The sequence below is a fragment of the Nothoprocta perdicaria genome, unplaced genomic scaffold (genome assembly GCF_003342845.1).
Source record: "Nothoprocta perdicaria isolate Ctin4 unplaced genomic scaffold, notPer1 scaffold_77, whole genome shotgun sequence".
NCBI lineage: Eukaryota > Metazoa > Chordata > Aves > Tinamiformes > Tinamidae > Nothoprocta > Nothoprocta perdicaria.
Genome location: NW_020456054.1, coordinates 1653991 through 1666471, shown reverse-complemented (window position 1 = coordinate 1666471; position 12481 = coordinate 1653991). Strand labels below are relative to the sequence as shown.

Below are 12481 nucleotides of genomic sequence, written 5' to 3'. Positions count from 1 at the left end.
CTCATGAAAGTTTTGCACTGTGAACTATTTTCTGTGAAAATGGTGATCTATTTACCTTAAGATGAAGTTGCTGAACAGCATATTCAAACAGCATATACAAAGTTACCCTGTGCCTTAGCCATAACAGAGATCACACACCAGCCTGTTCTGCACTCCAAAAGGCAAAATTTCAAAAGATCAGATACTTATAAAAATCTTTGAATGAGAGTTATTACCAAGGTATATTGCTGGTAGCCAGATTGCAACAGGCATGCTAAAAACTAGAATAGGAAGAGTTTGCGACAAAACATGCATAATATGATACTAATTTCARTATCTTAAAAGCAAGACTCCAAGCCAAACTTTTAGCTTCAGAGCTTCAGTGTTCTGTTATCCACAGCCTAATACTTTAACTGAGAAGTCTGAAGCTAGAATGCTACTGGGATTCTAACTTTAAAGGATAGGAAGTGTTATTACTCATGGTTAAGCTACTRCAATTTAAGATTTTAGACTCTAGGTAAAGCAAAGGTAAAACAGATCACTGACTTCTACATACTCAAATAAGACAGGCTCACAGTCAGATTACAATTATTATCCCAAGACTAGAGTTAAACAACGCTGGTGGATACTGCAACAGCTTATGCAACAAGAACTAGTTTGGACCAACAAACTTGCACACAGAACTACTAGTGCTTTCATTGTACGTACACTAGGAAACAAAACCACAGAGACATGTAAAGATGTGTCCATATAAACACAGTGGACACAGATTCACATGGGAGTTATGTGCTTGCTACAAAAAGAAATTGGAAAAAATAATTTCATCGACAGAATCTTAATTACTAAAACGTAATCTAAGTATCAGCATTTTACAAATTTATATACGAGGTAATTACCAAATTGTTAATAACATGACAATAAAAATATTTTCTATTTCCTTGCTTGTGGTCTTATTGTTTTGAGACCTATCAAATGCATACTCAGCGTGCCATAGGACAAAAATGCACACTTTTCAGTCAAGTACTGACAGGCAAATCTGCTTTATCAAAATTACCAGTTCCGTTCTGAGTTTTAAGTTACAAATCCTCCTAGTACAGAGCAAACYGCAATCGTGAAATGTTGCCTGAACTGATGCTAGAGCAAAGCATTAAAAYGGCACAATTTAACAATTATGATTGTGTACCGCCTAATACAGCTTTATTTAAACACTCATAAAAATGGTTAAGTATCAAGTATTTTCAAGTATATATTAAAAAAAACAAAAAACACCACTTTGACGGTGTTCTTCCTTACCTCCCACTCTTTAGCAGCTTCTTCAGCAGTAGCTTCTTCACTAGTTTCAGCCTCCTCATTCTTTTTTATTACTATAAATCCAGGTTCTCGAATAGATTCTCCAGTATCCTCTGCATATATCTCAGGACTCCACTGGATAAAGAAGACATACAAGTGGTCTGTCCTAGAGAAGTCARATAATGATACAGAAAAGGTAAGTTTGTATTCTTTCAGACCTCGCCTAGCAATTGTGAAATTTAAAGTTAGAATAATACTCTAACTAGATTATTCAGGATATATTTCAAAAACAATAGTCCTTATGYTATTTGTTCATTTTCAGATGAGTTCCTTTTCCTGCAGTGTCAGCTTTATATTATAATTTAGTTGACTAGTTGTCTCTTCATGCACTCACAGTCCTTCCACTGTTCTGTGTCCTATAAAAAATCTTCTGCATATAACCAAGAAACTTCCTCCAAAATAAACAGAAAGCGTTCAGCTATTTCATTTTAAAACTTAAGTGTTTGTATGTCCTTATCTACATAATTCCTATTTTGTTTATTTCTTCCACTCTGAAGAAAACCCAAAGAATTGGGTTACCTGTCTTGGGTACCTATCYAAGACAGGTAACAAAATGATATAGACTGAGGATTAYTACAGGAGAAACAACACTGGAAACGGAAATATACACAAACAAATCAAACTATAAGCTACTCTAATTGTAATTAAAGTACATTCAGTTTACCTCCATTTACGTGATCTCCAGAAACAGCATGGAGATTAGGGATCTCTCTATTAGGGAGAACAAAATGCCAATTCCCATAAGAAAGCTATTTACAACAAGCCYGACATGCATTTGTCTACTCGTTAAGCACTCCGTGTGCGGGAATAGGCAGAGCTTATAGAAGGATGTTCAGTAAACCAGCTAGTATCTCTTCATCTAAAAGACTTCAGAACTATAGGCTAACACGAAGAATGTTTGGAATTCCTTCATCTTTTTATTAAACCCCTAGAAGGYTGAACACTGGAAGAATAATACTATAAAGCAGCAAAAACTCAAAAATGCCGCTATGATTTGCCTCTATCTACAAGAATTTACTACACAGGTATGTATCAAAGCCTCTAAAGAGGGTCAGTCAAAGTCAGAGCTCTTAAAAATGAAAGTTTCAGGATGGTATTCATAAAAGAAAATAGAAAGAAAGAAACCATACAACATTCTTCTGTAACAGTGAGAGGAGAAAACTTTAGATGTATAGATCTAAATTCTATCAGAGGTGCTAAAAGCAGCAAGGAGAATCAGGAAATGCCTAGAAGTTTATATTTAGTCATAGCAGCTCAAAACAAGTATACAAAATATGCTGAAGGAATTTCTAAAGCCAATTCCTTTGGAATTAGAACACTGAAAGGCAGTAAAATTGTCAGATCCCTACAMTTTTTCTTCCTTACCACTGGCTAACAAAGACAATTGTGCTGACAGTAAGTATATTTGAACTTACAGAGCAAAACTCTGTAAGTTATTGAAGAAAACAAATAGGGAAAACCCCACCATGAATGATCTGATCTCYTTAGTGTAAAGAGTCAATAGGACCTGCACTGTGTGGATACAGACCCAATAATTCCCATGCAGTTAGAGCCACACACCATTCACAGGTACAGGCAATATCAGCGAGATCAGATATGGCTGATAAGTCCTGGATTAAGTTGGATGACACCATAACTTCCACTTTATGTTGAAGTCCATCAAATAAGTCAAAGAGATGTCAACCCTTTCAATTAAGTGATCCGAACATTTGCTACAGAGGAAACTTTTRGTTATCTTTAAACACAGGAAAACAAGAAAATTGGAGAGAAACTACAGGAAGTCACCTGGCCCAGACAGGATTATCTTTATCAGAAACACTCTGATGGAAATTTGCACCAAGAAAATGCAAGATCTTCACCATTCAGAGGGCTTAACAGTGGAGAAGTGATGAGCTAGCATGGACTCCATTCTTCCCATTGGAAAACTTAGATATTTCAATACCATTTCAGTCCACCACTTTTCTCCATTTGCAATAGACATGGAAAGAATACTATTCTTATTTGCTGCAGGTAATATAAGTACACTATGACTTTTATATTTGTCACTGACTTTTTTTTTTTTTACTCTGATATTAAAGAATCCCATTTACTTTTTACTCTGATATTAAAGAATCCCTTTTCCTTCTATGTTACACTTGCTAGGCACGCACAAGCCTTGCTGCTTTTCTTTGGACTCTCTCCAATTGATTTATATCTGTGCTCAACTGCAGTGCCCCAACTGGCCATTCAGCTCAAAAGAAGATGGAGAAGTGACTTGATCATAGTGTTCAGATGCTTAAAAAAAACAAGCACATGCCAAAAAAAATTATATTGCATAAGATCTTCTGATAAGAACATAGGATCTAACACCTAGAAATCCCTATTCAACTTGGAAGTTTCTGTTCTTCCTCTCCCACCCCCCACTAACACATGGCGACTTATGAAACTCAACACCTTTCCACAAACAAGGATGGCTATTCTATATCTTTGACTGAATGAAAATTAGATGTTATTCCAGTAAAAACGTTTAATTCACTTCCCAGAAAAGCTGTATGTTTCACTTACAAAGATGAAAAGACTAAGCAACATTATCTACCTCTCCTGAACTCCGATTCTAGAAGTTACAATAGAATTTGCCTTAAAGCTTCCAAATTAGGGTAGGCAGGATATTGACTGAACCTGCAGAGTTAGGAAAACTTTGCTATGGTAAGAGGGCATTCAGCTTGTAAATACAAGCCARACATCAACATCCTCATTTGGTGACCTAACAAGTCAGGATTAAAGGAAGTGAGAGGAGGTTCCCTATGAATTTCCTCACACACTCACACACTCACACACACGCTCTCATTCTGTTCTACTACGATGGGAGAAAAGAGAGCATGCCACAATCTGCTAAAATCACTAATTAAAACAAGGTTTGTCCCTCATGTTTAATACTGAATGTAAAATCAACTTAGATTAGTGAAGAAAAAAGCATCTGAAAGACACCTTGAAAAATGTTGATTTTTCCAGTCCATCTCATTACCTTTCTTGTGGAACAGCAAACCAGTACTCGTGCTTTTTATCCCTCTGTGCATACTGTTGCATTGATGCACTTGCTTGGGAAACAAATGTTTTTCTCATGGGTTTTCCAACCTTGAGACGCAAGAACTTGTGTGATCGATGTCTTCGTTTTTCTTTCATTACACCAGAACCTTTTAACCAAAAACAAACCAGTTATCTGTTGTTTGCAGAGCTAAACAAAACTATTCGTCAATTTTGTATTGGGGAACATACGCGTGTAGGTCATACACATGTGCCTGTATTGCTGTACTAGTGCATACTAGTATATACGTTGCACTAGTTTCACAACAAATGAAAAAGTGCTTGTAAATTATATCAACAGAATTAAACATTCATTTCTATTTCCAGCCCCAGTTCCCACTGTATTAGTCTTTCATCCATAGCTTGAAGTGTTTCTGAAGGTATTCTCAGGATAGCCCTGAGCATAACTGAACATTCCTCCCACTCTCAAAAAACCACCACCAAACAAACAAACAATATCCACACTACTGAAAAATTAAGACAAAGATTAATTTGTCAGCTATTTCAAACATTTCAAAGGTATAAATACATTATGAAGTAAGTGCAGTGGATAGCGCTGTATGGGACTCTCTCCAATAGTCTATTTAATGGAACTAAGAGAATATTCCCATTATAGCCAAGGTCTGGATTGCCAGCATTAACTTGAAAAAGTCTTTCCAATCCTCTTGCCTTGCCAAACAAACTGTCAAAATATCAGACCCCTAAACTCTACAAAAAAGCTATATGAGGCTTTTTAAAGGATAGAGGGAAAAAGTCTCAAGCATTCTGATGATCAACCAAGACCATAAAGGATTTAAGCTCTTTCTGAAGTCACATATATCAATCTTTCAGTTTTCTAGGATACCCAAGAGCTTCTAAAGCTTAAATTTGCTATCAGCAACCCTGTAGACTACTGATACTAGCTCATCATTTTCATGACCACATATATACACATCTCTGTCTGCTTTTCCTAACGGGCTGTCCATTCCAGGTTTAGCAGAGCACTGCTCTACATAAAAAGTGTTTTTCAGCAAATATTTCAATAAGCATATATGCTTCATGATTATCCGTTGCATTAGTCTGGAATTATACCGTAGGTACTTAAAATGAAAGGCCAGTGGCAGCACTTATRATTTTAAAGTGCTTTACATAAGCACATAGATTCAAAGATAATTGCCAGGTTAAAAAACAATGTGTGACTTGCACAAACCCTGTACAAGTCATCTTTTAAAAAAGAGACTCAAAAGAACTGGATATTTAGGATTTTGCTTCATCAGATGAAAGGGTTTARAAAGTTCTCTAAGCTAAGAGCTCAGAGAAATTGGATTTGTACTGCGAGAATGAAAGATATAGATTCACCCAGAAGACACAATCAAAGTTTAACAACCAACCAACCTCTGGTCTCAGTGGTGTACTTAAGTTTGCACACATGTGGCAGCATACCACTATAACTCTTTATAAGTTTCAACTACCTCTAGCTTCAATATTTTTGGTTAATCTAAGAATCTGTAAAAACAGCAAAGAATGAGAGAKTCCAGGGGGTGATGGAGTAAAGGCAGGAGATAAAAATTGAAGGAGGTCTCCTCAGCCATTCTGGACTGTTAATGCTGGCAAGGTTGCTTCACATCAGCCAARCTGCTTTTAGGAAAAAATAAAGTAATCGTCATTCCAAACCCTGAGTCGTTTGACCTCAGTAAGGATTAGCAAACACTAGTTCCCAAAAACCTAGGTGCTCAAAACACCACTAAGAGAGCAGAAATTTGAGTAAGTCCTTGTTACATGTGGAAGATGAGAAGCCCACCTAGATAAACACTGGAATGAAACCAGGACAACTACAGCAGAGAGCTAGACCTATCAACAGGGACCTAAAGTTGTCCACAGTGTCTCAGTATCAGTGACAGGCAAACTACTGACCGATCCATCTGGGTCATGTTTAGGCTTTGGTGTGTGAACAGCTCATACTTTTAGGTTGGCTTTACTTACATGTGCCTGTACACACAGCTAGCAGAAGCTTCACCAAACTATCGAGACAGAGAAAGCATTTACTCATAATTTGCTGTTCTCTTTGCTAATTCTGTTAATACAACATTCAAGCTAAGGAGAAACACAGAACAATTCCAATGCAAGCCAGGGGCACAAGCCTACAAAAAGGTGGTCTTCCCCCGCTTCYTCCCCTCTCCCTTTCTGCTTTATCCCCACAATCTCCAGGATGGTTGGTACACCAGTTGCACAATAAAAATCTGCAGCATCATTCRCATCATTTAATGTAAGAGTTTTTCAGAAAACTGACAAAACTATCAGTGTCTAGTACGTTATTTGAATTATGCATAACTCAATTCTAGTGCAGCAGCACTGGTGGCAGGGGATACTAGTGTCAGCATTGTTTGAGGTCAGAAGCAGCAAGCACCAATAGCTGATGTTTTTAGCAGAGGATTTCCTCTAGTGGTTTACAACATCAAAGCCAAATCATCACAGAATGGTGCAACTAGTGAGTGACTTGAAATTTCAAAATTCAGTTCCTCAACTGCAAAGGAAGAAAGTGGAAGATTAACTTCTGCCAATCCCCAAAATATACTTTTATGCAATACCACCTCAGTTACTAGTTAGGAGCAGAAGTTGACTTGAACTTGCAGATACACTTCAAATAACTCCATTTGTAATGGATATTGTTATGACTTCTTTACAGTCCTCAAACATTGTACAACTAAAATGATTAATTCACATCCAATAATGAAATTAAAAGACATCAGAAAGTGGCCTAGGGATTTTTTAAAAGGCAAAGCAAATRAATCCAAGAACATCATCTTCACTTGCTTAAGAGACACTTTTAGATGTATTTAGTAAGTTTTTATAGATTTTTCAAGATACTTATCAGATAATACTACTTGGGTCTGACCCTTACAGAGCAATAATGGTACTCAAGGAAATAAAAGTCTACCTGTTTCCCACGTTCGTCGCTTATTATTAGCATCTTATTATCTAGCTCTTATTTAGACTAAGAAATGCTTTTCATATGTTTCACTTTGTTCTACCTAGCAAGAAAGACTAAAAAGATGGACGTAAAACAAATCCCAAGAAGTCAATTTAAGTCTCAAACAGTTTCATGTTAAACCTTCATTAAGTATCTAAGTGCTCATATTCCAAAAATTAACTCATTCAGTGATACACATTCATACACAGATACTGCAGGATCAAGATTTAAGTCAGTTAGCTGACTGCCAAGGAATATTTTTCATGGAGCTCTACAGTGACCAATGCCTCGTGAAACTGGGTCATTTAAAACTTCAGCGAACAGTATATTGAATTAAGATGACAAATGTAATTTCAATGAGGAAAAAGTGCCAGGAATAGACACAGACTAAAAACACAGAATAACTTGTGTTTTCAATTTTTAAGAATTTTCAAAATTACTAAAAAGCACAGCTTATCACTGAAGACTAGGACGAATATRAGCAAATATGTAATCTACAGAATGATATACATGATGAGTAAAAGCATAGGAAGGGAAAATTCTGGGGAATTGGATGCAAATATTTCAAATCTCTACCTATAAATATCAATCCCCTTACCTTCTAGCTGCCCATCTCCCACAGCCATGGTCTTCTGACTCATTTCCTTCTGTGCATCATGCTGCAAGTGCTCTCTCTGCTGCCTGGTTTGTTGCATAGTGTGGGTCTTCCAGAGTTTTCGAAGTTCTTCGACTTCTGTCTCCAAGTTTTGAGTTGGCTCTTGCACCAGTTTTCCTTTGCTAGTTGTCTCTTTCTTTTCAGAGCCTGTGGAACCTTCACAAGGGCAACATTCCCCTCCTGCCTTACTCTCCCCCTTCGGGTCATTTCCTTGTGTGGAATCTTGGTCTTCTGCCCGAGTGCCCTGCTTTTCACCGCGATGTGATTCTTGCGAAGACTGTTGAAGGGAGTCAGCAACAGTTTCACTAGATTCTTGTTCTTCCTTTAGAGACGTTTTAGCAGTTTCTGAACAGAGACTGGGAGTACTAAACTGTTTAACATCTACAGTCAGTTCAGCGCTAGATTTTAAGTCACCAGGAGCTTCACTTGAATCTGAAATGACGGTTAAACATTCTGCGCTAGCCTGGTTTATTGTCTGGACAGATTCCGATGATGCCCCAGAAGATTTGTCTTGTCGAAGTTCATCTGAAGAAACGAGTTCCTCACGTATGGGAGAGAGTTCTGATTCCGTGAACACGTCTTCCGAAAGGGACTCCTCTGTGCTCCTGGGGGCAGTACTAGCACTGTCRTTGCCTGTGTCCCGAATCCTTGACTCCATTTCATCCGTATTGCTCCTTGCAGCTTTCTTGGCATGGCAAAGCTCCCTCATAGACAGACGTTCTATATCTCTGTTAAGCAAATAAGACTGCTATAATACAAGATGTCTTTTATTCAACTTTTATTACGTATCATTTAATATTGGAAGCAGTTAAAAAAAATGCTCTCCTTTCTTAAATAACTTAATCTAGAAGAAACAGTCATAAATTACATTCTTACGAATGCAGGTCTGTGGCAGACTTTTTGCCCAGGTGACTTCCCAACACCAGACGAACAACCAGATGTTCTCCAACAAAACCCACAAACTCATTCCAGAGGCGTAAAGTAYAAAAATAAAGCAAATAAACTAAAATCCTAGGAAATTCTAAAGGTAGAACCTCTCCACAATCTTTTAAGCTATGTCTACCAAAGAGGCCAGTATAGCAGTATATGTATACCCCACTATTTGGAAGCTGACACATAGCTCACTGGTAAGGCGTGAATGATGGAACTCTTGTCTAACCTCAGCTATCTAAGCTACTTGTTGCAGATCTGTAGGAACAAGGTAGATCTTACCACTCATTACAAAAAGTTGTTTCTGCATCATTTAAGTGAAAATTGGTGCTTTTGGACAAATACAATATAAGGCTCATGAAGTCAATAACAATTCTGTATTTTCAAACATTTTTCCCCAATTTCATCAGTTTAAATTACAATTTTGGGGACAAAAAAACCAAAAAACACTTATTTACATTGTGATCATTATAATGGTAAGATGATTTTCAGCATTCCTGTTGGGTTTTGTTTTTCAAGTGTAAAAAGGTTTTTAATTTGTTGAAATTGTAGGAGGAAAACCGTATTAGTTATAACAGAAAAATGCACAGAAAACAAATAGTTGGGAAACATTATTTAAGTCTCAAATTCCAAATACTATTCTTATATTCAGCAGCAACCTAATAATAAATATATATATATTTTATTTATTCCACCCTCACTCCTCCCCCGCCTATCCCAGCTGTCCAGGTATTGAAGATTAAAGATAGATGTGCTTAGAAGTCCTACCTGCAGGGGTTGTAAAAGGATGTTTTTCAAAGTTAGTGAACAGATTTATACTTTAGAATACAAAACAACTTCTACCTCCTTACTTACAATGGTTGAATTAAAGAAAAAGCCTCCCCCCCAAATTAATATTCTTTTTCAATTAGTTGTGTATATCTATAAGAAGAGGAGGAAAATGAATCTATTTCCATGAAATGTGATGATCAAGATAGCCTGTCTACAAATGTTTATACTCCTTTTGGGCTTTACATATAGAAGGTGGTATGATTTTTACTTCYATTTTTTTCTCTCAAGATTCTGTTCAACTTTAATATTAGAATTCAACCTATTTTTTACAACAGAATCAAGAACAAATAGAATAAAAAATAAATTACTAAAAATTAGGAAACAAGCAAAAATTTGATAAAATTAGCTGTTTAATGTTAGTGTTAAGTGCTATTGTGCTAAACACCGATGACCATGGTATACCAATCAAAATTTACTCCACTCACCTCAGATGAAGTTAGATTGAAGAACACACTTCTCCCTAGCCAAGAAAGGTAAACTCTACTACCAATACTTTGAAAATATACTTGTAACCACTTTCACAAGAAAGCATGTAAAGCTGGCTTCAGAAGTAAGAGGAAAGTGGTACACTGTAAAGATCTACATCTAAAACTGTTTAGGTTTCCATTCTGTAAATCAATTTTTAAATTGTCATAAAGAGACAAATGGATCCATTAGCAATTTCAAGGGAAAAAACGCTCTAGTACCTCRTTACAGGTAGCGTATACAGATTTTAAAGAAACATTATTTGAGGATACTAAAAATCCATATACATGGATTATATTCTCTACAGTACATAGARCATAAGATCTTAAGATAATACAAATTGAAGGGCCTCTCCAGACCAATCTTGGGTGCTCCTCTTTAAAATGGACAAAAAAAGTGTTTGTTCTATGTTTTTACATAGAAAAAACATTTTCTATGTTTTTACGCYTTCCATTTTTACGTTATCACCAACGGGGCTACAGTTCATATTCACTCAAAGCTTCTCAAACAATCTTCTGTCTTACATGGTTAACGAATCCTTAATTTTGCTGTCCACGATCTCCTTATACAGAGCAGCTGACATCACTTCTTCCATTGGACACATGATGCCATACTCTTCACAGCCGTTCTCTTGGACCAGAGGATCCATTTTATGAGGATCAAACATTATATTATTTGGCGTCACTAGCAGCACACCATTGACTGTTCCCTAAAATGAGAGGGAAAACAATTGGTAAATTTTCTCTGTGATGTTCCCTTTTTCTTGCCCCCCCGCCCCCACTTCTCTTACAGGAAAGCTCTTAATTTATTTMCATTTCAACATTTATTTGAGCAGCTTTTAGCAGTCATCAACCACGACTTCTAATGCTTTGTCATAATCCAAAACATGAAGTTTTTCTATACAAGCTGATCAACAAGACTTGCTTCTCCATGAAGAAACAGCTCTGTTTTGCACAGCTACTTTGTGATTGTGCTGAGTAAAATAAAGTTACTTGAACACAGCTAAACAGCTGCTCCAAATTACATTCTTCCCAGCTAAYTGGCCCCTCCTTTTTCTGCACATTCTGCTATTTGCACCAAAAAAAAAAAATCAAGCATTTTATTAGAGTCTTCTTCTAGCTCTTWAATTCCAAAAAATGAAAGATCATAAACAGTCATTTGACTCCATTTTCCTTCACACAAGAGCAAGAGGAGTAACTGATTCTGATCATTCTGCCTTAATAGACCTATTGCTCACTTAGACAAGTTTATAGAACAAAATTAGTTTAAAAGTATTAAAGATTTTTCATGACAAACAACATCAAGATGCAGTTKTGGATGAATTTAATCATAATGATACTGCTGTAGGATATTTATAAGCATATATTTTAAACTTCTGGTATAAAAGTGTAAAGAGAGCCGATATTCATAATATAAGCAGTTCTTATAGTTCTTACGTAGCAGATGTCAACCTAGTTGATTATACACCAAGCTCTTGAGTAGTTAGAAAAGCACAATTTCAGTTGCCCATTAAAAGAAGTTTACTATTTTGCCCATTAGAAGTTTAAAATTCACTGCAGAAAAATCAACTTTTAGTAGGATGATAGTGAAACTTCAATTATTCAAGTTATGCTACATATTTTTGAGATGTTCTAAATAAGGAAATCCTTAATATTACAAAAATCAAAAGCTTATCCGTGCAAGATTCTTTATTCCTCAAAGACAAACTGCTGTTTGAACAACAGCAAACGAATATTTCTTTATAGCCGTTTAGGCCAAAAGGATGAGAGAATCCAAAATCCTACGCGAATAACATCACAGTCAAAATTCAGGACCAAAGCTATCCCCCTTCCTCTGCTCACATGCCACACTATCATCTTCAGAAGAGGCAGGCTGGAGAGCAGGAAAAGGGTGGGAGCAGCAAAGTAAAGGTGCATGACTGCTTCAGCTTAAGCCTTCTGAAGCACAACGCCAGCATCCACAATTGTGTATTCTTTGGTAGCAGCAATCACTGATCAGGTTCTGTAGAGAAATCTTTTCTAGACTAAGATTTTTGTCTTAGTTTGTTCACTTTATTTTGTGATTCTTCCTTGTAATTAAGTACACAAAGCAAATGAAAGCATCTGAGACTGCTCAGACTTCAGACAATAGGAGAGGATGTTTTCCCATCAAACATTAGTTAGTGGGTTATATGTCACTTGTGATACTGCATCTGTGCTCTCAAAAGMAAGCTAGAAGCCCAAATCCAAAACAGATTAAAGAGGTATTTTATTGCAAAG

General features: G+C 36.5%; 1 protein-coding gene across 4 annotated transcripts in view; it reads right to left on the bottom strand.

The window, feature by feature from the left end:
- Positions 1-12481, bottom strand: part of OXR1 (oxidation resistance 1) — a 187959-nt gene that overhangs the window by 23196 nt on the left and 152282 nt on the right. For all 4 annotated transcript variants that reach the window (XM_026051581.1, XM_026051582.1, XM_026051583.1 and 1 more), the window contains 4 exons: positions 10748-10932; positions 7941-8725; positions 4334-4502; positions 1273-1435 (listed from right to left, as the gene is read on the bottom strand). In XM_026051581.1, the coding sequence (XP_025907366.1) occupies positions 1273-1435; positions 4334-4502; positions 7941-8725; positions 10748-10932 (1302 nt within the window). The remainder of the gene's footprint in view (positions 1-1272; positions 1436-4333; positions 4503-7940; positions 8726-10747; positions 10933-12481) is intronic.